A 23492-nucleotide genomic window follows, 5' to 3' on the forward strand; every position below is an offset into this window, starting at 1 on the left:
GTCTCTGTACACAGAGAGCTGTTACCCTTCCCTTCATAGTTATGACAGGGTATTTCACCATTATCTAGCAAACAGTAGCATGGTCGAATTTCTTTCTCTCTTTACTTTTCTTTATAAAAATCATAGGAAATTCCTTACCAATATCTATATATATTCAAGGGACATTAAAGTTGCAAATACAAGCACTCAAAAGTCAGGAAATGAGAGTTAAAAGTTGCACAGTCTTAACTCTGCCCCTCAAGTCTGTATTATAACACAGATTTTCATTACATGATAATATTCAATTTATTGTGCCGAAGCCCCGGCCTCATTCAGTAAACACATTAGACAGTGGAGATAGCACAGTTATGTAGTGACCTGAAAGCCTTGAGCACCCCTGCTCATACTCTACACAGCTGCATGGTGCATCATAAATAAGATTGATGTAATTCACTGCAGAAGTTGTATGGTGCATAGTGAACAAGGCAAGGAGCCAACAGAAAATGACGAATGCTCTTGTGCATTCCAAAAATCAGTGTTCAGAAATATCAGGTTTTGCACATGCTGGTTAAGAAAATATAGCATATATCAAAATGCAGAAATATTTTGGAAGCTTATCTTTCCCCCCCTCCCTTTTTTTGCTCTCTCCTTTGACTAGAGAGGGGTATAACAGAACTATCCCATACAAAGGACATTTTTTCATTTCATTTGAGAGCTCAGTTCGGAGTAACAGTGTTGGACTGAAATGGAAAATGTTCCAATAACCTTGCTCACAAAGTACTAACATAACCCAGTTGTGAAACCTTTGGTATACATTACAAATTACCATTCACAAACTGCATCATATTTGGTTATTAAAATAGGTGTCTACCTATGCTCCCTTGCAGTTTATGACTAGCAAAACTGTTCTCTCTGCTGTCCTAAGACTGCTGACCACTGCAAGTACTTAATATGCACCAAATTTCCGATCATCACCATTAAACCTATGATGTCAGGAATACCTGGGTCACATCCTATTGCTAGCAGCTGGACATGTTGTAACAATTGAGACTAAGTTAAATGGGAAATTCCAGTCTAAAATGTACAACTAGGGATATCCCAAGAGGACACATATTGTACCTGTCAACTGGTCTATGAATGTTACATTTCTATAAACATAGTAGCAACAATAAATAGGAATTTATCCAGCAGTTTAAAAAAAATAAAACAATGCTAAAAGTGATGCTTTGACAATAAGCACATTTTTGATTCTTTAACCTCTGTTACTTTAATAGTTTTACTATTTTGTGCTGAAACCATAAAGGTCGAGTGACAAAGGTTAATAGTTACCACGGGAATTTGTCTTTTTTCCCTCCCAGTCTCTCAGCATGAATTTCCTATTCATTTCAGCAAAAGGAAACAGCCTGTTGAATTCATGATTATGTTCTTCAATTCTAGCATGAGAGCAAAATCAGAACTCTCTGATAAATTCTTTCCAGTAGTCAGCTCATGTTCTCCTAGTCCTATGAAGCATACCCACTCTTACTGAAAATTGCCTGAGCTTACCTGGGAAAAGCAGAGGTGCTTAATATGGTATGCCATGAAATTCTCCTTAATTTTTCTCCATTCTTCCCCCCCAGTGGCAGAGTTAAGGCCAGGGAAGATAAATGTCTTCTCTCCTTTATTATTTTTGCTACAGCCAAGATCAGTCTCTCTCCATGAAGAGTACTAAAATAGTACTTCCAAGTTGTTCCTTTCATCCTGATTCCTCGTAGGAATTCAACAGCTTTTCTCTATCCACTCAGCAGGTCATATTTGGTATTCCCATTAAGCCATTTGGACAGTAACCTTTCCATAAAGTATATGCTATGGGGTCTGTATTTTCCCATCTTGCCTTCCAAGATAACTTGAACACATACATTACAGACACAAGTCTGATTTTCTAGTAACTCTACTCATCATTCCAATATGTTACTGTTTTTAATAATAGCTTGGTTTGCTGATAGAGTATGTTAAGGTCTGTACCTTCAGTTCTATTAGATTTGAAATTTATTCAACCTTGCTAGCTTTCCCCCTGTGGAGTTCATTTCAGTATTCAGTTTTTCTATCAACTCCAGGGAGGGCAAAAATTATAGTAGTTTATTCTTTCTAGAAAAGGATTTTTCTGACATTATCTTGTTCGTCTGTTCGCTCTTCTTCTCAATGAGGAGGTACTCAGCACAGCTTTGGCACCATGCCTGCACATGATGAAAAAGGCTGTGGGCTAAAAGAACCCCATTCTGGTCTGGTAGTGCTTGTTAGACATATGGAACACAATACTGTTGCCTTGGGATAGCATAAAATACTTCTGCAAAGTGCTGATTTAAATGATTATACTTGCTGTTTTTACTTTAACCCCACAAGGGGAGCTGACTTTATCTACAAGTACTCTGGGCCCAAAGCACAGGTGAGTCTCAGGGTACATCTACACAGGGATAAAAGACCAAAGGGAGCTGACTTGGGCTTGTGGGGCTCAAGCTGTGGGGCTAAAAATGGGCTCCAGTCCAAGCCCAAATGTCTACACAGAGCCCCGTGAGCCCAAGTCAGGTGACCTGGGCCAGTTGCGGGATTTTTATCCCGAAGTAGAGATACCCTAAGTGAGTATGAAAAAGTGGGAACCTACCTTGGTGTTGCTTACACTTTCTTCCTTCAATGTGTCTGTTATGCCAAATTAAGACTCCTTTTAGGGTTATTTAGATTCTCTTTGACTCATATTTCCAAATTCAGAGGTGTTGCCTAAATTAGATTCCTCCACACTAACAGACACCTGTAGAGCTACTAACATGTGGTCTACCTATGCCCAAGGAAGTCTATGTAAGCATAATTTACCTGCTGAGAAGCTAGAAGAATGTGTAAATCAAATTAGCCCCCCACACTACTTTAATTTACATCATCTTCCAGCTCCTCCAGGTATAAATCACACCAACTCCCTTAGACATAGGTAGTGTGTGTGCGCAAAACTCTAAAAGAATCTGACTATGAGGGGTCTAATTTACACATCGCTTTCTTCAGCTTCAGTGAATCTGGCCCATTGTCTTACCAATATACCAAAACCCTGATTGAAAGGCCCATGCCCACTGGTGAGACAGTTTGGCTCCACATGCCAGTTTATAAGCTGGCTTCTCTGATTCAACTGCCAACAAGTAATGGCGTTTTTCAACACCTCTCTGCTGGGAAATGAATGCACAAACCTCACTTCATAATGCTCAGGGTGGACTGATTTAAATCAATGCAATTTAAATTGCTGATTTTAATCATGATTTAAATCAAGAAGCAGGAAACCTTGATTTAAATAATCTACTTTAATTGTGTTTTGAATTTTTGCTTTTTTGTTATTTTCCTAAAGAAAGGTTGATTTCTTGTTAGTTGGTAAACACTCAAACATGTTGATTTACCTCTAAATATAGCCCTAACAATAACTTTCATATTTGTTTTTGCTGGCTAGGAGGATACATTATATCTATACACATTTGTTTAAAAATTATATAACTTACATTTATTTAGATTCTTAATTTTTCCATTTTTTTTATTGTTAAAAATGGTGAACAGTGCCTTACTTATTTACTAGATGATGATAAATCAAAAGTGAAAAATTAATGTCAAGCTGCATTTGGATATAAATTGGAATTCAATTAAATCTGTTTTTATTAAATAAAACCTTAACGGTGCTGGATCCATAAGAAAAAAGTTTATTAGACATGTTTGCATTTAAAACTGATTTATTAAACATAGGAAGTATTATCTGGAGTTGAACTGATTGTTTATGGTAACCTTGTCCTTCCAGATTTTAGAACTACAAGATTTCATCCTTTCACACCTAGCTTTTATTCATAGATTGGAAGAGTAAAACAAGCTTCCCTACTTTTTCAACTCCCAAGTGGTTTCTTAATTTTGAATTAACTGGTCATTGAACTAAACCAGCTGAAATGAAGAGAAAACACACTGCACCTGCTGAACAGGCTACTGCTATTAAAAGCTGGTTTAGCACTTCAACAAACTCTGCTCTCAGGTGCTTAGTCAGTAACTTCCAATAGTTCAGTGTTTACTCTTGTGGGAATTCTGCACCACTGCATAAGCGCATAATTTAATGTCCCCCGCATATTTTACTCTTTCCCCACAGAATAATTGATTCACTCGGCCCTCCCAGGCAGCAGTCTCGAGCGGGCACATCTGGTTCAGGTGTCGGGAGCAACTGGGGGAGACATAAATCACCATCGGGGGGTGGGGATAGGCATGCATGTCAGACTCTGTCCCTCTCACTTGCTATTTGCAGTGCACCCAGAGCCAGGGAAGGGCAGGCCTGGTGATGCCCCAGCCAGTAGCTCCTATCACGTGCCAGGCTCCAGCTGCTAGTTCTGGGTGGGGTGGGGTGGGCTGATACGGGACTTCCTCTTCCCCTGCACAGGCTGGGACTGGGTCAGATCCACCCCCAGGAACCTCCCCTGGCTGCAGGAAGTTCCACACACCCCTTGCTTCCTGTCCCCATTGCTCCCCACTTGTGGGGGGAGGAGTCACTGTATGGGGAGCTGCCCCCCAATCCACCCAACCCCATGCATCCAGATCCCCCCTACCAACCAGACCTCCTACCCATGAGCCCCACCCCGAATCCAGATTCCTTGCACCCCGACTCCCCCACCAAGTCCCCCACCTCTGCACCTAGACCATCCCCTGTGAGCCCTCTGCACCCACACCCCCTGTGACGCTCTGTACCTTGGGGGAACACCCAGCATCCCCATGTTCATCCTTGTAAAATGATTGTGTGGTATCTAATGCAAAGTTTGTCATGCCGGCTGTCTTCGGAAGGCTCATGATGCACTGAGCATTGTTGTTACAGTAATATTATAAGTTATAATTTCATGTATGTAGTTATGAGGCTGAAAATGTGTCCTCATGGTTTAAAATAAGCCCAAGCAAAAACTCTCCAAGAGCAAAGAGGCAGTTCACACCTCATCAGGGCAGGTACGGGACAAACCCAGCCCAGCCTCACAGGAACAAAGGACGTAGGCCTAGACAGCAACAAAAGGATCTGTTGGACTCTCAAGTGAATCACCCCCCTTCCTTTGGCCAGTTTGGGACTGTGATGAGGTAATGCTCACCTGACTCTGGAGGGAGGGCGGGGGCAAAGCCAAGAAGGAAGAAAGAATATGATAAAAGGGAGAGACGTTTGACACGCTCTTCCTCTCTCTTCCACCTACATCTACGGACACCACACCAAGCGACTGAAGCACTGATCAAAGGAGAGAGCCTGGCTGAAGAGCAACCAGCCAGCCTGTGGTGAGAAGCATCTAAGTTTGTAAGGGTAGTGAAAGTGTTAAGATCAGCTTAGAATGTGTTTTGCTTTTATTTCATTTGACCAAATCCGACTTATGCTTTGACTTATAATCACTTAAAATCTATTTTTCATAGTTAATAAATGTGTTTGTTTATTCTACCTGAAGCAGTGCGTTTGGTTTGAAGTGTGTCAGAGGCTCCCCGTGGGATAACAAGCCTGGTACATATCAATTTCTTTGTTAAACTGACCAACTCATATAAGCTTGCAGCGTCCAGCGGGCATAACTGGACACTGCAAGACAGAGGTTCCTAGGGTTGTGTCTGGGACCGGAGATATTGGCTAGTGTCATTCAGTTGCACAATCCAAGGAGCAGCTTACATGCCAGGGGCTGTGCGTGAACAGCCCAGGAGTGGGGGTTCTCACAGCAGAGCAGGGTAAGGCTGGCTCCCAGAGTCAAGGATTGGAGTGGCCTAGCAGCTCACCAGTCCAGATAACACCAGAGGGGAACATCACAGTGGCGCAGCGAGCAGGGTGTATGTGCAGCTTGTTACTCACTCCAAGTGGAGTTCACACTTTAAGCACTGATATTTGTGATTTTAAGTGAGTCTTAAGTGCAGTGGCTAAGAACTGTCAGGAGGAGGTCACAGTTTTGTTATTTTCTGTTTGCTTATTTTGGGAAAGAGAAGTAGGCACAGAAGAGCAGGAAAATGAGTGAAAGCAGTGAAGCAACTGCGAAGTTGGAGCTTTTCAGGCTGCAGTCTGCAGAAAAGGAGAGGGAGCACCAGAGATTATTGCAATGGAAAGAACTGGAGATAAAAGAAAAAGAGAGTGAGAAGAAAAAGAGAGTGAAAACACCAACTGGACCTGCTAGAGAAGCAGAACCAGAGGCCCCCTACCCCACCCATCACTCCAAAAATCCAAAAATGGGAACACTTATGTCCTGCATAGAGCGAGGACGATGATATTGCTGAATAACTGACTACCTTCGAAAGGCTGTGTGTAATACATGAAATCCCTGATAAGAGAGTTCCTACCCTGACTGTGAAATTAACTGGTAAAGCTCAAAATGTATTCAATGGAATGCCTATTGAAGATGCTTTCGACTACTGTAAATTTGAAGATACTGTTTTGCAAAGTTTTCAGATTACCCCTGAAACATATAAAGTAAAATTTAGGAATCTTAAAAGGGATATTGGTATGAGTAATGTGGAGGGAGATATGCACAACTTCTTGTCCCCCATCCAGTTAGAAATTACATAAACTGGGTTATATTATAAACAAGAAATAAGTTTATTAACTATAAAAGGTGAATTTTAAGTGAATATAAGATATAACAGACAGAACAAAGCAGATTACTGACCAAATAAAGCAAAATATGCAAGCTAAGCTCAATATACTTAAAAAAACAGGTTACCAAATGTAAATTGGAGTTCCAGTTATATTCCTTTTCAGACTGGACCCCTGCATCAGTCTGGACTCCCCCCCTTGCCTTCACTTCAGGTGGCTTTAGCAGTCTTTCTTCTTGGGCAGACAGGCCATGGAGAGGAGCAGTCCCATCTACTTTCCTCCCCAACCTTAAATAGGATCTACATAAGGTGGGAATCCTTTGGTTCCCAAACTTGACCCCCCACCCCAATCCCTTCCAGTGGAAAGTTACAAGAAGTCCCAGGTAACGTTTAGTATCAGGTGACAAGACCACCTGACACTGTAGTATCACATCGTCCAGGAGTCAGTGGCAGTATGGAGCGTCTGCAAGAAGGCCAAGCCTTTTCACAGTTCATTGTCCTCGCTGATGGGTCATCAAGCCCTGTCTGGCTTTTCCACTGTTGTACCTGAAGTGCTAGCAGTGGGCATCACCCAAAATAGCATAGTTGAAATACAGATACATAGTCAATATTCCTAACTTCAGATACAGAAATGATACAGGCATACAAATTGAATAATCACATTCAGTAAATTATAACCTTTCCAATGATATCTTACAAAACCCATCTTGCATAAAGTACATCTCAGTTATGTCATATTCACATCATAAGCATATTTTCATAAAGAATATGGAGTGAAATGTCACAATGCAGTTTTCTTTTAAAATTATACATTTTTTCTTCTGTCAGAAGTCTTTGCTGAATGGGCTGGCCCTTAACATTGTACACAAGATGCATCCCAAAAGGAGACATTAATCTGTATTCCTTACCTATTTGTTTCCTGTATTGCTCAACAGGAATTCTTGCGGCAGACGCATCCTTTCTACCCATCCTTTTTGAGTCCAAAACCACTAAGGAAGGAAGGGGGGGGAAGAATCACATTATTTTTAAATAATGAATTATCTAAACAAACCAATGAATTCTATGCATGTCATAGAAAGTCTTTACACAAGTAAAATAGTTATCTAAATTACATACAAAAGGAATAAACCTATACATGGTAGAAATGGTTACTAACCTTTCTGTAACTGTTTTTCTTTGAGATGTGTTGCACACGTCTACTCAGCTGTAGGCGTATGTGTACCCTACCCCAATGCACAGCTGTCAGAATTTTTCCCTTAGCGGTACCCATTGGGGCAGCACGATCACCCTCTGCTGCCTCGTGCAGACATAAAGTGTGGAACCATCACTGACTTCCCACAGCTTCTTCCTATCGGAAAGACTCCAATGGAGAGGGGAAGAAGGGCAGGTCATGGAATGGACATGTGCACATCTTGAAGAACAACAGTTATGGAAAAGTTAGTATCCATTTCTTCTTCTTCAAGTGATAGCACAGATGACTCAAAAGCAGTCCAACTGCAGGACAACTTGTCCAAACTTAGCAATGTCTCTAGACTGTCAAAGAGATAGCATAGTGAGAGGCAAACATATGTCATGACGACCAGGTTATCACTTTGCAAATGTCTAATATGGGAACGTGGGCCAGGTGCTGCTTGGGATCTAGTCAAATGACCCAACACTCTATCCAGAGGCTTCACATTCACCAACTGGTAACATAAGTAGATATCCAAAATATGATTCTTTGGATGGATACAGGACAGACCTTCATTCTGTCCACCCATGCTGTGAACAGTTGTGTCGAAGACCTAAAAGGTTTAGTCTGTTCTAGATAAAAAAAAACTAAAGCTTTTCTTATATTTAGAGTATGAAGCCTCTCCTCACCTTTATGATCATGAGGCTTTGGAAAGAAGGTTGGTAAGAAGACTGCTTTGTTAATTTGAAAACTGGAAACCACCTTGAGAAAAAACCTTGGGTGGGGACAAATGCAAACTTTGTCTGTATAAAAATTGTATATGGAGGACCTAATACCAATGCCCTCAATTCCCCCGAGTGACATAACAGCCACTAAAAATGCCACCTTTACAGAAAGGTGCAACAGGGAGAATGCCGTTAGCGGTTCAAAGGGGGCGACCCATCAGTTTTTCTAAGACTAGATTCAAGCTCCGTGGGGGAACAAGATTTTGCACCTGTGAAAACAGTCTATCCAGGCCCTTTAAATATCTTACAGACATAAGGCTAAAAAAAGAGAATGGTTATCAACAGGCGGGTGGAAGGCTAAGAAAGCCACTAAATGTACTCTGATTGAACTAATCGCCAATGCTTAAGTGTTTTAGGGGCAGAAGATTGTTTCTGTTCAGCACATACAGGACTAAGACCAGAAAAGCTCCTTTCATTCTGACCCAGACAGAGAACTTCTTCCATTTAGCCAAGTAAGTACTCCTAGCTGATGGTTTTCTACTATTTAGCAGCACTTCTTGAACAACCCTAGAACAGGGCTTCTCTGCAGTCATTAGCCACAAAGCCTCCGAGTCATCAGGAGAAGGGTCTGCAAATTGGGATGGAGGAGATGACCCTGATTCTGTAAAATCAAGTCCATGTGTAGCAGGAATGACAATGAGGGACTAACTGATAGGTTCAATAGCTCTAAAAAACAGTGTTGGACAGGGCCATCCCCCCCATTGTTGACAGGGCCATCCCTCAGCATAAGATGAGACTTGTTCTGCTTAACTTTGCACAGAACTTTGAGCAGGAGAGGAATGGGAAGAAAAGCATACACGAGTTCATCTGACCACGACAGTAGAAACACATCTGTCAATGAACCTGGACAGTGGCCCACTGGGGAGCAAAACTGGTGACATTTTTGGTGTCTTTTGTTGCAAACAGATCCACTTGTGGAGTTCCCCAAAGCTGGAAAATGGACCTTGCTACATCTGCGTGAAGGGACCACTTGCAGTGGTTGATGAACAGCCTGCTTAAGCGATCTGCCAATGTATTGTGGATCTGTGGAAGGTAAGCTCCTTTCAGGATTATGGAATTGGCAATGCAGAAGGCCCAAAGTAGAACTGCTAAATGACATCAGTGAAGATCAGGCTCCTCCTGGTTTTTTTACATAAAACATGGCCACTGTATCATTGGTCATAACCAACAAACCCCTTCCTTTGATTTGTGGAAGAAATGCCATGCAAGCTAACCAGATAGCTTGCAACTCCCTGACATTTATATGCAGACTGAGATCTTGGGAAGACCAGAGATCTTGTGTCTGTAGCAGACCCAAATGAGTCCCACCCCTCCACAACTAGTATGCTGGTCCGAGGCATCCATGACTAAGATGAGAGATTGTTGAGGCCGGGCAAAGGGAACTCCCTTGAAAATGTTGGCAGGATCTATCCACCAATCTACGGAGAATAAGATTCAATTTGGAATGTGAACTATCATGTCCATGATGCTTCCTCAATTAAATACACTTCGGCCAACCAGCCCCATAGCTCTCTCAAACGTAACTCCAATAAATTTGTTTTTTGAACCAGAGATAGGATGGACTTCTCCATGTTGATCAGCAGGCCGAGTTCATCTAACATGGGCCAAAAAATGTCTCGCACAACAACATGGCTTCATGAGAGAGGTCCCTGAAAAGGGACAGGGAAGGGATTACTGCACTTCCACCATGTTAAAAACCTACCAATCTATTGTGAAGTGAGCCCAAACAAATTTTGTGAGTGGTTTGCAAAAATTGGAGAAGGGAAAGAAGACACTCTTAGAACTGGTATCTGCTCTTGGCAAACACATCAAAGTAAGGTCTTGAAGAATGCAGCCAGAGGCACAGAGTGGTAGTGGACGTCTCTTCTAGTGAGGCCCAAGGATCCTTTCAGTAAGCATCATGCTGGAATTGAGGCTGAATCCAGGTACTGGATGCAGGTTGGTGGATATGTCTAGGCTAAGACACATAGGAACTCACTTCAGAATCCAAGGGAGAAGAAATGTCAACAAAGGAGGAGCTATCGATACTGGAGAGGTAAGCGCAGAATCTGGAGAAGGAGGTGCTGCCGAGATCATTGCGACTTCCCCCTCAACGGTACCATTTTGAACGGAACACTAACTGCTGCATCCCATGTTCCCACATGGTGCAGAGGTGAAGGAATGAGTGTTGGTACCTTGGGCGCCAGGCAACACTCTTGCATTGCCAGCGAAAGTGGTACTGAGAGATTCAACAACCCTCTCACAACTGAAAATGCTTTGGGAGTAAACAGTACCGGGAAAGTGTTCTGGTCCTGTTGTACCGAAGTCTGAGGTGATAACGCTGATGGCACTTCAGGAGTTAATCTCAACAGGCCTGTAGTTGGCTCTGGAATCAATGAACTCCCTGTTTTGATGTATGCACCAGAGTGCCTCCTTTTAGAGCACGCCCCCAAGTCCTTTGACTGCTTTGTCTCTGCTCTTGAGGTACCTGGTACCAAGTTTGACTTGCGGTAACTCTTCTTTGGCACCAACAAAACTGACTGACCTATTGGTACCAGCAAGACCGGAGGAACACAGTTGACCAATGAGCTCAGCACCCAGAGTGGGGTGGATGGTTCAATGGAAGGCAGAGTGTTGATATCAACAACATGTACTTAAACCTGGCTGCCCTGTCCTTTTTGGATCAGGGCTTAAAACCCTTACAGATTCTGCATCTGTCACTCATGTGGGCCTCCCCCAAGCACTTAAAGCAGCTGGGTCACTAATTGGTCACTAATTGGCAGTGGTTTGCCACAAGAGTGGCAAGCTTTGAAGCCTGGAGAGCACAGCGTAGCTCTTGGAGTAGGACCAAATTGGGAATCGGTGACAAACTTTTAAACTACTAAATAAAGCTACACTACCTAAACTACACTAACTAAACTACAGACCATTAACAAAAATAGATAGATACTACTATCTATTTACAACAAAAAGAAGGGACTTGAAGAGATAAAAATGGGAGCTTCAACAACTGTCTTGGGGGTAGGAAGGAACTTGGGGTGGCTCTGCCCTTTATGCCTGCATGTAATACATTAGGCAGCGCAAGGCGCTCATGCCAGCTGATGTGTACCATTAAGGGAAAAAATTATCCAACAACTGTGCACTGGAGCACACATACACCTACAGTAGAATGTTCATGTACAATCATTCAAAGAACAACAACAAAATAGTGGAACTAATCATCAATATTACAAACACTATAAGATGAATTCTAAAAGTACTCTTTTTCTATGATTTGGTTTATTAATATTACAGAACTCATTAGTTTGAACAATAAAATAAACACAGTATAAGAAATTATAACAAAACAAGCTGCCATCCAATATGAACCTTGGTATAGTTGAAATCACTTTTAGTATAACTATTTTTCTTCGATAAATCACTGACTGAACTTAAAGTCTGCTATTATTCAGATTTCTACTATGCCCATCCCCACAGAATCTGGGTGCCCAAGAATATAAGCTAGTAAAAGAGAAGACAATGTGCAGGCTCATACAGATATAGGGCCAGACTGTGCTTGTGAGATCCACATGAAGAGGCCTCCCGTGCACTTACCTCCCCCATCCAAAGTAGAAGGGGGAGTCTGCTTGCCTTCACAGAAGCTGTGCCCCATTCTCCTACCACCCAGAGAAGCCTCTCCATAGTTCTAGGAATCGCCAAGTGAGGAAAGGGTGGATAGTAGGTGGAGTCACTTTGATTGTCCTCCAACTTCACCTAGCAGCAAAACCAGAGGAGAATAAATACTGTCAGAGCCTGTATTAATTTTCCTATATTTCTTATATTAATTCTCCTTGCTCTTAAAGGGGAGTCTCAAGAACAGTCATTGGGGAGCCTTGACGGTGCCATGCTGTCAGAGAGCCACACCAGGGGATGCAGAGCTACTGCAGAAATGCCAGGACTCCACATGAATGGCCCTCTATCCCAGGATGATAGCCAAGATCCACGCACGTGTTTGGGGATCAGCAAGAAGTGTGGGTCTAACTCATTTCTTCCAATGCAGGGAATAAACAGATGAATTCAGAGAAAATTCTGGAGAGGGAACTGCATGGATTTTCCTGGATTGCAGCTCAGTCCAGAACTGAGGTACCTTAGTCCTCACACTTGCTATTCCAATTCCAGGTTTCTCTTGACCAGAGATGACAAGTCAGATCATATTATACATGTGTAGTAATTGGGATGTGCACAAATGGGGACTACAAATTTACAACCTAACTCAGGTCTCCAGAATCTAAATGCACTCTCTCTCTATTAACATTATTTTTTAAACTTTAAGAGTAATGCATCAAAACTTACAGATGTTCTAAAATTAAAACAGCAAGGATGAAGTTCACCCATTACCTTCCAAGTCTAATTAATCAACCTTTTGTATAGGGAACTCCAAATAGACTGGAGCAGATTAGAATCTACCTCCCAACTTGCATGCAGGCTGGGGAGCTGCACACAGTCCCTCTGAGGCTGCTATTCCCACTAATAATCACAGCTTCTTCACATGTTGGTATCACTTTTCTCTACTAGATCCACACAATCATGGTTCCAATAACCCTTCCAGATGATCCCAAACACACCAGCTGTGTGTTATATAAGAGGTGCTAAGATGCTGTATACAGCTGCTCCCTCTGTATGTTTCTCTCTCCACCAAGTAACAACACGTGGTTTACCTGGTGCAGTGGGATGCTGGAAATGGATTAATTTCACCCTCTATTCCAAAAACCAAAATCTGGCTTTAAATCCATGTGCAAAAAATATATATTAAACCACCAAGACAAGTTTGTCAATGGCATAACTGTTTTCAAGCCAGGTTCAAAGCACAGTCCCAGGAATTATCCCCGGGGCTTATTCATGCATCAAACAATACAGCAATTATTTTCACTGTTTGTCCATTTGGTCATTTGGGGCCCAATTCTGCTTTTTTGCTGACAGTACTAGCCAGAAATCAGCACCCATTACATTAGTGCAAATACAGAGTAACTCCATTAACTTAAGGGGAGTTACTCCAGATTTAAACTCATGTAAATAACTGAAGAATTTGGCCAATGGCAAAATTTCTACTGCCTTTAACAGTAGAAACAGGCCCTATATCTTAAAGGTATGACCCAGAAGATTTAGAATGAAACTGAGTCTTCAAAATCAGTGAATACTTTAAATGTGTTCAAGAGGAACAGAAATATACAAATTAACATTGCTGCACTTTTAATGCAGGTCAAAATTAATATCACTGAAGATTTTCATATACTAAGTACATTTAACTCAGTAAATAACCCACATTTAGGTATCTATAGCATATACTAAGCTGAATGAAACTACGGGAAAAGTATTACATTTGTTTTTTTTTTCAGTCCCTTGCCCCTATTGCCTGTAAAATCATAACCCAGCTTACACCATGGCAACAGTAATGGAAAATAAAGTTAATATTTCAACTAACAAAGTAGATAATACAAAATTTTATGCAGCAAAAATCTAGTTTTTGGTTTACTTTATTCCACTGTTAGAAACAATGTTTGACTTGCCTTTTGCATTTTCAATAGCCTAGTAATGTTTTGTAACAAAATGTTAGCTGTGAAAGAAGCTTGCAGTTTTAGTACTGCCAATAAAACACAAGAGTGCAGAAAAATTATTTCCCAGTAGTTAAAATATATATTTGGCCTACTTAATATGAGCCACAGAGACATTCCTGTTCATCTGTGTGGTTCAAACTGTCACTGACTCAGGCATCTAGAACCTCTAAAATGCTGTGACTTTTCTTTGTTCTTCAAAGCCATGCAGTAATCATCATTCATTTCTACTGCTTTGATGGTTAGATAGCAAACTCCCGAGAAACCCATAGAGACATTAGCACATACAGCCGCAATGTCTAATAAGACAGCTATTTGCACAAAAGATCAGCCACAATTTAAAATGTGTTGTGATAAATGTGGAAGGGGAATAACAGATCTATATTAGCATGTACGAAACCAAGATTGTTTTCACAATTTAATTCCTTGGGGGCTGTGGCTCATCACCTTCCCGTGTAAAGAATTCTCCATTCCCTGAGGAAGTAGCTTGCTATGAGCCAGAGTTAAGCTAAAATATGGATTAATAAGAGATAATATTTATTATTTATGAATCTTGCTGCAGGAATGGTTTCAAACGTAACCATCAGATCAGATTTCTAAAAGGAAAAAGTCTGGAACCTTTCTGACTCATGAAATACTTTGAAGCGAAAATTGTCACCCCTATTTAAAACAGAAATATTTCACTCATAAATATATCTATTATTTCCCAAAATAATGCACACCGTTTAACAAAGTATGGGCTCATTCCTGCTTCCACTGTACTCAATAGCAAAATTTCATTAATGTCAGTTGGTGCAGGATCGAGCCCCCTTTCTTGTGTTTCTTTATTTAACCTGAATTCTGCACAATCATAAAGTGCTGTACATACTCTAAATCCTGTGTAGGTTCCTGAAATTTTAATGACTATATACCATTTAAAAACTATCTAAAGGAGTTTGTCACTGTTCTTTTAGATATTGCTAAAAAAGACTTAAGGAGTAGTTTCAGGTCATTAGAAATCAATGTGAGCTTTCTCCCAGTTCTCAGCTTCTACAAAAGATGCTTTTTAAGAAAAAATCATGTACAAGTGATTTGAATAATATTTTGTTTCTTAGTTTGTTTTCGGGTTTTTAAAGGGCAATTTTTTTCCTTGGTCTTTTTTTTCCCCTCTCTTTCCTCACACTTTGAGGGCTTGCACCACAAGAGGAGTGCTTTATCTCTTTTCCTCCAGTTCTATCACATCCTGATCACTATCTGAGATGAATAAGTTGCCTCTATTACCCTCCATTGTCAATAATATATTTCTGATTTTGACAATTAATGACAGTTATAGACAAAGAACTTTTTGAATATCCATTCAAGATCTGACCATGAGAGAATTTAACTCACTACTATTGAAATACATTTCTGTTTTACTGTTCATGGGAATTTCAAAAAATATTATTCTGGCCATCTAAGGGATCATACAGTCTCTTTCATTAATGGAACAGAAACATATTGTGAATGACTAAAAAAATTAATAAAAAATAAATATAGGGACTATAAAGCACATGGCACTGTGCTTTGTACATTTATGGTGCTATATGAATGATTAATAACAATAATAACATCTTAAGTAGGTTCCACTGTACGTACCAATAGCTGCATGCATGCAAAATTCCATGAAAATGAGACTTTGTATTGAATAATGTGTTTTGATTCTTTAACTATAAAAGTTGTTTAAATATTAGTATATAGTATTTTTGAACATTAAAGATAATTAAAGGTTGAAATGTAATTAATAATTTGACAGAAGAGAAATTAAGAATTTGTGACTGAAAGGACTCCCTGCAGAATGCTAATGTTATGGGCCAAATTTTCAGACACTAGCATCTAAGTCTAATTTACACATGCATCAATATGGATACACTCATAATGGGTAACTGAATATCTATACATGTAGCTATCCGTCTGCATGTACTACAAATGGATGCCACAAACAGGCAAGCACACTTTTTTATGCAATGTAGGCCTATGTTTTCAAACTATAAAGGCAGCTGAAAGTCTTAACTCAGTCTATAACTCCGAGTCTGATTTAAAATCTATACACGTCAATGGAAAGAGTTCCACTGACTTGAATGGACTTTAAATAGGTCTTTTGTCAATAAGTTGCATAGTCAGCGAATAACCACGGTTTTTTAATAGAGTTAAATTAGCCAAAGGAGGGAGGCCATAATGATCCATAAGTACAGTGGGAAAACATTGCTAGTGACATAAAATTTTATACATGAAATAAGGACAACAGAACGAAGTGCTAAAACAAACCTCATGGTCAACTAAAAGTCACAGCTGTTGTCACTAACAACTCAGAACTTCATGGCAGCAACAGAACTAGAACTCATATCCTATTGCTTTCAAACAGGCACCTAACACTTCAGACAAAGGAGAAACTCCATTATCTGTTAGTAATATTGTGCCTATCGCACACAGTAGAGCAATTCTGATTTTACCTAATAGGACTGGCACAAATACACAGCACCCCAACTCAATGTTCTATATTCCTTAATTCATTTCAAAATCCACAACAAATGAAAAACAAATTAAGTATCAAATATTTTTATTTTGATTCTTCAAAGAGTTTAAAATATTTTATTAAACACCTAATACTAAAGACAAGGATTAAAAATATGATTTTGATCATGTGAGAAAAAATATGATTTTAATTAAAATACAATCCTGGTAGGATTTAAATCAAGATGTTCAAATTTGATAAAAAAAGGGGACATCTGTACAAAAATAAATGGCTTGTTTCCACTCCCACTGAAGTCATTACTCCAGGGGGAATTCTGTGCCACTGTGCGTATTCAGAATTCATGTCCCACACAGAAAAATTACTTCTAATGGGAGAAGCAAAGGAAAGCTGCATGAGCGGTCACATGCCCCTCCCCAGCTGCGCAGGCACATCATTTTGTGCACCCGGAGCAGCCGGCAGAGAGATAAATCTCCGTGGAAGGAGGGGCTGGGGATGCCCCAGCTGGTGGCTCCTACCCAGGCTCAGCTGCTAGTCCCAGCTGGGCTTGGGGAAGGACAGGACTTTGTCGTCCCATGCAAGGAGCGGTCAGGGCCAGGTCAGACCCACTCCCAGAAGCTTTGCGCACGCGCGCACACAACACACACACGCTAACCACTTCCTGCCCACATCGCTCCTCAGCCACAGGGGGAGGGGTCACTGTACAGGGAGCTGCTCCCCCTCTGCCCAACCCCTGTGCATCTGGATCCTCCCCATACCCAGACCCCGCTGGCCAAGCCCCAACACCCTAGACACTCCCCCCTGCATTCGGTCCCATGCCTCTCAACTCAGATCATCCCCCGCTGAGCCCCTGCAATCGAACTCCCAACTGGATGAGTCCCACCCCCCTGCACCCAGATCACCCTGATGAGCCTCCCACACCTGGACCCTCACCCCACCGAGTCCCAACCAGCTGCACCCAGACCCCACTCCATCAAGGCCCACTCCGCCAACACCCAGACCCTCTCTGCCAAGTCCCATCCTCCCACACCGCTGAGCCCCAACCACCTTCACCTGGATCCCCCTTCAGAATCCCATTCCTCCTGAACCCAGAACCCCCCAAAGAGCCCCTGTGCATCCATTTAATAGCACCTGGGAGCTGCAACCCACATCAAGGCCTCATTGAGCTTTGGTTTTTCTGGAATTTACATAGATTTTGATGTAAAGATGGACTTTCATCTGAACAAAATTTTAAGATTCAAGACTGAAAATATTAATGCCTTCACTAGAAAAGATAACCATTTTTAGGTATGGGGAAATAGCTACTCATGGAGGAAGTCCACGTAGAAAGGAAGTATCTGTTTCATGTGCAATAGTATATTATATAACATATCATATATCTATCTATACTTGTGTGTGTGTGTGTATATATATATGAAAAAGGCATTTTAATATGCTACAATCAGTACATTAATAAAACATTTTATATATATATATAATGTTTTATTAGTGTACTGATTGTAGCATATTAAAATGCCTTTTTCATAGTACTTCATTTAATATATCCAATAAAAATATGCTACTTACATGGCATTTGCATATAAGTAGTCAAAGACTTTGGTTCCATGTGGAAGAGGGGAAGTCTACCTGGGTTTCTGTATCTCTTCTCACAAAGCCCCACAAAACATACGGACTCTGCAATCACACAAAGGAGGATTTTACCCCATCTCATTTATATGGATAAAAATTTGAATTTGAGTTTACATGAATAAAGTTCCAGTGCTTGTTATTGTCAGACACATACCCCAGATCCAGCAAAGAACTTCAACATATGTTTAATTTAAGCATGTCAGTATTCCCACTGGAGTTAGTAGGATTACCCAAGTTATGTATGTATCTAAATGCTTTGCTGCACGCGGGCCTAAGTCTGATATGATAGAGAAAGCAACAGTAACATTCTTTTTCTTACTGGGCTCTCAGTATATGTTCTGATGGGGCTCTCAATACAAGCTATCCTATATCTTAAAAATTTAGACTTCTGTTCAATGTAATATATTATATTCACTTAAAAATACGAATGTCTGCAATCAAAAAAGAATCTCTACCCTTCTGACACTAAAAGAAGGAAACCCTCTCAGGCAAACATACTGCAGAGGGTTTTAATGCCTCCCATTGTGTGGCAGTTAGCCTTCTAGATGTACAAACTACAAACAAAACACTGTCTTTATACCTGCTCTAGAGGGGTGATTATCTACTTGAATAAAGATCAGAAGCATCTCTCAGAACTAGAAGATGGAAAGAATGCCAACAAATGAACACAACATGGCTAACATATTAATATTACTTATTTTCAAGATCGTTATTTTAAATTTACCTTAAATTCTATAATTTTCCATTAAGATATATAAAATCAGATAATATTATATATGGTTTTCATCATCACAACACAAAAATGAAGAACTGGTGGGGGTTTCTCTCTGGAAGAAAAATTATATGATATATACGACTACATGTGATATGTAATGCTAACTTTTTTTTAAAATAATGTGACCTATTATGTACAGTATTTGGTATATACAAGCAGCATTAAAAGCAAACACAGATGCTGTACTATGTTGATTGTGATTTGAGGGTAGATAAGGAGAGCAAAGGCATTTGTCACTCTTATACAACATGAAAATAAAGCATGCACTTTTACTGTGCAAGTTAAAAGTTTATTGAGTCAAGAGGAATGACTAGAATCAATTATTTGTTCTGCCTCAGTGATTCAAGATATCAACAGCAAACAGTCTGCAGTATGGTTGAATATAGGCACTTTCATTCCCACTTTGATCCTTAACATCCACACCTTCACCTTTTATTTCCTTTGATGAGCTAGGGAATCATTTAAATTAAAATTACCATGCTATAGGTTGTACATCTCAAATTTCAAAATTAACTACATTCTTCTAAGCACTCTACTTATAATAACTTAAGATTTTACAATTCATGTATTAAATAGAGAATCATGTTATTTCATTGGTATCTTACTCCATGGTATCAAAAATGTTATTTTGCTCTGCTCAAGTATTAACTAAGGGGCAGCACAACTCTCTCTACTCTGCTAAAAGCCAAGGATAACCCGTCTTCTCCCTTTCCCCGGCTTAGGGAAGTGCAGCACATTTGCCCCCCATCCTAGGGTCCCAATAGGTCAAAGTTTAGTTTGCTTGGGTGCAAACTTTAAAATATTTGGATTTAAGTGTAAGCTTCATTCTGAATTTCCTGCATTTAGAATGTTTGATTTGGGGATAGTTACAATTTCCCTTTAACAAACTGATCCTGAATTACTGATACATATACTCAATCTTAACTTCATTTTAATGTAGCGATTGTCCGGGATAGTGGAAGGAGAAGTGAGAGTCTCAGTAACTGGACCTGCCCATCCTGGCAGCCCACCATAACTTGGAGGCTGGGAGATCTGGAGAAAATACCAAAATAAATAAAGCCTCCAGCCAAAAGCTGGAAGTCAGACAAATTTGTTTCTTTGGTGAATCCTATCACCACAGTATGATGAAATGTCACATCACCACCATCTGTAATAATGATCAACAAAACTGGTGACCAACCTTTCCTATTTTGATTTTCCTTAACCTTTCCTATTTTGATATTTTTTTAACCTCTGTCTCACTTGGTACATAGAAAAAATGGGTAAAGGCTGAAAGCAAGTTACAAATGACAGAAGCAAATAATATTTCAATACACATGGAGATAATTGTAACACTTCAGCAAAACTGAATTATTAGCTCCATTCTGAAAACTAGTCTTTGAAAGGATTTAAAAGATAATCTTTCCATCCTATGTTCAGAATGAATGGATTTTTCACCTCTCCTGAAACTACCATAACTCAATAAATATTAAATAAACTGATTTATGAATGAAAAAAGTTTCATGGTCCTTTGGTGCTCCTCATGTTGTGTATGGTATTCAGGAGAGTGAATTAGCTTATACAAATATTTTACTCACAGTAAATGAAATAATAAGTGCATGAATAGTTTTAATTTGGATTTTTTTAAAAAATGATTAAAAACATCATAACCTGTTAGGGTATGTCAATACAGCAATTAGACAGGGTCCCAAAGCTTAGGCTCCAGCCCAACCCCGGAAGTCTACTCAGCAATGAAACAACCCAAGCCCCAAGAGCTCGAGTAGGCTGGCACAGGCCAGCTGCAAGTGTCTAGCTTCTGTGTAGACATACCCTTAATGTTCTCAAATAGAGATCAGAAGACAAAATGAACCACACAGGGGTGAAAGTAACTTAAAAGACTTACTGGTACTCCAGAGTCCTGAGCAGGGGTGTGGCCTCAACCAGAAGAGGCGTGGCCTCAACCGGAAGAGGCGGGGCCTTTCAAGATTTAAAGGCCCTGGGCTTCGGCTGGGAGCCCCAGGGCCTTTAAATCACCTCGGAGCTACCAGCTGCAGAGGCGGCTGGGAGCCCCGGGGCTCAGGGGCGAATTAAAGGGCCCGGGGATCCCCGCAGCGGCAGGAGCACTGGGCCGTTTAAATCTCCACCCGAGCCTGGCTGCCGGAGCTCCGGCGGCACTTTAAAGGGCCCGGGGCTCCCCGCAGCAGTTCCCTGCGTGCCTGCCCTGTCCCCGGCCCCCCGCTCCTCCAGGAAGCGCTGCGGCCCCGGGGGGGTAGAGGGTGCGGAGGGCTCCACATGCGCTGCCCTTGCTGCGCCTCCAGGTACCTCCCCCAAAGCTCCCATTGGCAGCGGTTCCCCATTCCCGGCCAATGGAAGCTACGGGGGGCGGTGCCTGAAGGCAAGGGCAACGCACAGAGCTCTCTGCCCCCTCCCGGGGGCCGCAGGGACATGGTGCCGGCCGCTTCTGAGAGTGGCGCAGGGCCCACGGTGCCAAGGGGGGCAATCCCGCGGGCTGGATCCAAAGCCCTGAGGGGCCGGATCCGGACCGCGGGCCATAGTTTGCCCATCCCTGGTGTACTGCAAAAGTGAAGGCCATCCTTATAGGGACTAAGGGCACATCTACACTGTCCCACAGTTCAGATTATGGGGCGGGGTGGCAGTGGTGAATATCAGTGTGCTTCCAAGTGCAGCACTGTAACTCCCTTGTGTTGACACTGTGGGTGCAAACTAAAAGGTTCTTAGGTCGCTTTTAGATCATTCTGTTTAAGGGGATTACATAAATGTGAAGTAGGAACCTTTTAGTTCACACCCGCAGCATCCACACACAGAGGAGTTACAGAGCAGCACTTTGGTGCACACCGCTAGTCACACTCTCAGTCCAAACTGCAGGGCAGTGTAGACATCCCCAAAGAGACTTCTCAGAGGCTGGTCCAAGATTGTGGAGCTCATGATGGCAGAAACTGCCTCAAGACTCACAGTCCAACTGCAGGTCACACTTATTCTACTCTGCTTTCATAAACAGCACCCGATAATATTCCAACTTTATAGAAACAAAGGCAAAAATTCACTACTGGAAAATTTCTCTCTGTGGAGAAGATTGCAAATGGAACCTCATGACAGACGATATTCAGTTTGTTTAATTTATCCTTGGAAAGCACTCAAATACCACAATGAGGGACATGGTATCAAAACCAGAACAGCACATAGAGAGAAAAGAGATGTAAGCAGAGATATGCACAAGTTAAATTGTACAGGGACTTAAAGGCAAGGACAAGGAGAGTAAATTTTATATAGAAGGAAATGGCGTTGGTGAAATTATCTGAAAGGGACCGATAAGAATGGAGCAGTGGGTAGAATTTTGGCAACAAAATTTCGGATGGATTGAAAGGGGCAAGGCTAGTCAAGAAAACCAGTCAACTAGCTACCAACTATTTCATGGCAATGATGGTGTCTGAGCTCTTGACAACAGACCGATAGATTTGCTGCAGTCTGTGGATGCACTGAGCTCTTTCCTGTATGAGTACAGAAACATACTGTTCCTTAGCCTTGAAAATTACTTAGGGAAATGGTGCAAATTCTATACAGTCCTTCTATGGTCAAGACATAGAATTCAACACAGTCTGTACAATACACGTTTTCTGTGTACAGTAAGTGGCAGAATGCAAGTGCTCTGAATTCTTGACTCCATTATTTTGTTCTGCATATATGGTTATGTTTTAGTACTCTACCCACATTTAGATCATAATTTCCATGGATATATATAAACTCACAGAAAGACAAACAGGCTCTCTTTACATGTAGAACTGGAAGAATTCATCCAACAGCTTTGCTTTGTAAATCATTTCAGATCTATTCTATTAAAGCCATAAAGGATATTAGAAAGTGTACTGGGACCTTTTGTATGAAGTTATTATGCTTTGTTACTTTAAGAGGTTACTAATATTATTTAATCTCATGGAATACTTAAAAAAAGCTACTTCCAATTTAAATTAAATTTTCATCTCTAACTAATGGCTATACACTGATTTTCCAGATATTCCTATACCTATCTGACCTAGTGGTTTCCTCATTGCTTTCCTAATTAGATATCAAATCATGTCCTATCTTTCTCAATAAATAGGTGACAAGTAAGTTAATTACAGTAGTCAGAGGATGCAGTGTTCACTTTTCCCTCTGCAAATTACAGAAAGATGTTTATAATGTTCATAATAGTTATATTTGAACAGTATATGCAAAAAAACCCATATGAATACAACATTAAAACTGAGGGCCAGATCCTCAGATGGTGAAAATCTGAGTAGCTCTGTTGAAGTCACACCAATTCACACCAGCCAAGGATCTGACCCTCAGATTTCAATCAAACAAAAGTTAGAGAGTGTACATACATATAATTGCAGCAACTTCCATTACACATTCACACACAATATAAGGAGACCTGCTATACATGTGCCTCTATAGCATTAGAAAAAAATCACCAGCCTGGCAGCCTTCTCATCCTGCTCAATTGGGAACCACATCAACAGGCATAACAAGCTCATAGGGG

The 23492-nt window shown here is 41.0% G+C and overlaps 1 protein-coding gene across 6 annotated transcripts in view; it reads right to left on the reverse strand.

Annotated features, from left to right (window-relative positions):
* Nucleotides 1-23492, reverse strand: part of TRIQK (triple QxxK/R motif containing) — a 70604-nt gene that overhangs the window by 41054 nt on the left and 6058 nt on the right. For 3 of the 6 annotated variants that reach the window (XM_029914010.1, XM_029914007.1, XM_029914006.1), the window contains 2 exons: nucleotides 12085-12243; nucleotides 7464-7544 (listed from right to left, as the gene is read on the reverse strand). In XM_029914010.1, the coding sequence (XP_029769870.1) occupies nucleotides 7464-7544; nucleotides 12085-12142 (139 nt within the window). In that variant the 5' untranslated portion in view covers nucleotides 12143-12243. Of the gene's footprint in view, nucleotides 1-7463; nucleotides 7545-12084; nucleotides 12244-18135; nucleotides 18244-23492 lie in introns of all 6 variants that reach the window. The other 3 variants (XM_024201832.3, XM_024201823.3, XM_029914013.1) reach the window with 2 other exon arrangements.

The sequence above is a fragment of the Terrapene carolina genome, unplaced genomic scaffold (assembly GCF_002925995.2).
Source record: "Terrapene carolina triunguis isolate 2854851 unplaced genomic scaffold, T_m_triunguis-2.0 Scaffold58, whole genome shotgun sequence".
Taxonomy (NCBI): domain Eukaryota; kingdom Metazoa; phylum Chordata; order Testudines; family Emydidae; genus Terrapene; species Terrapene triunguis.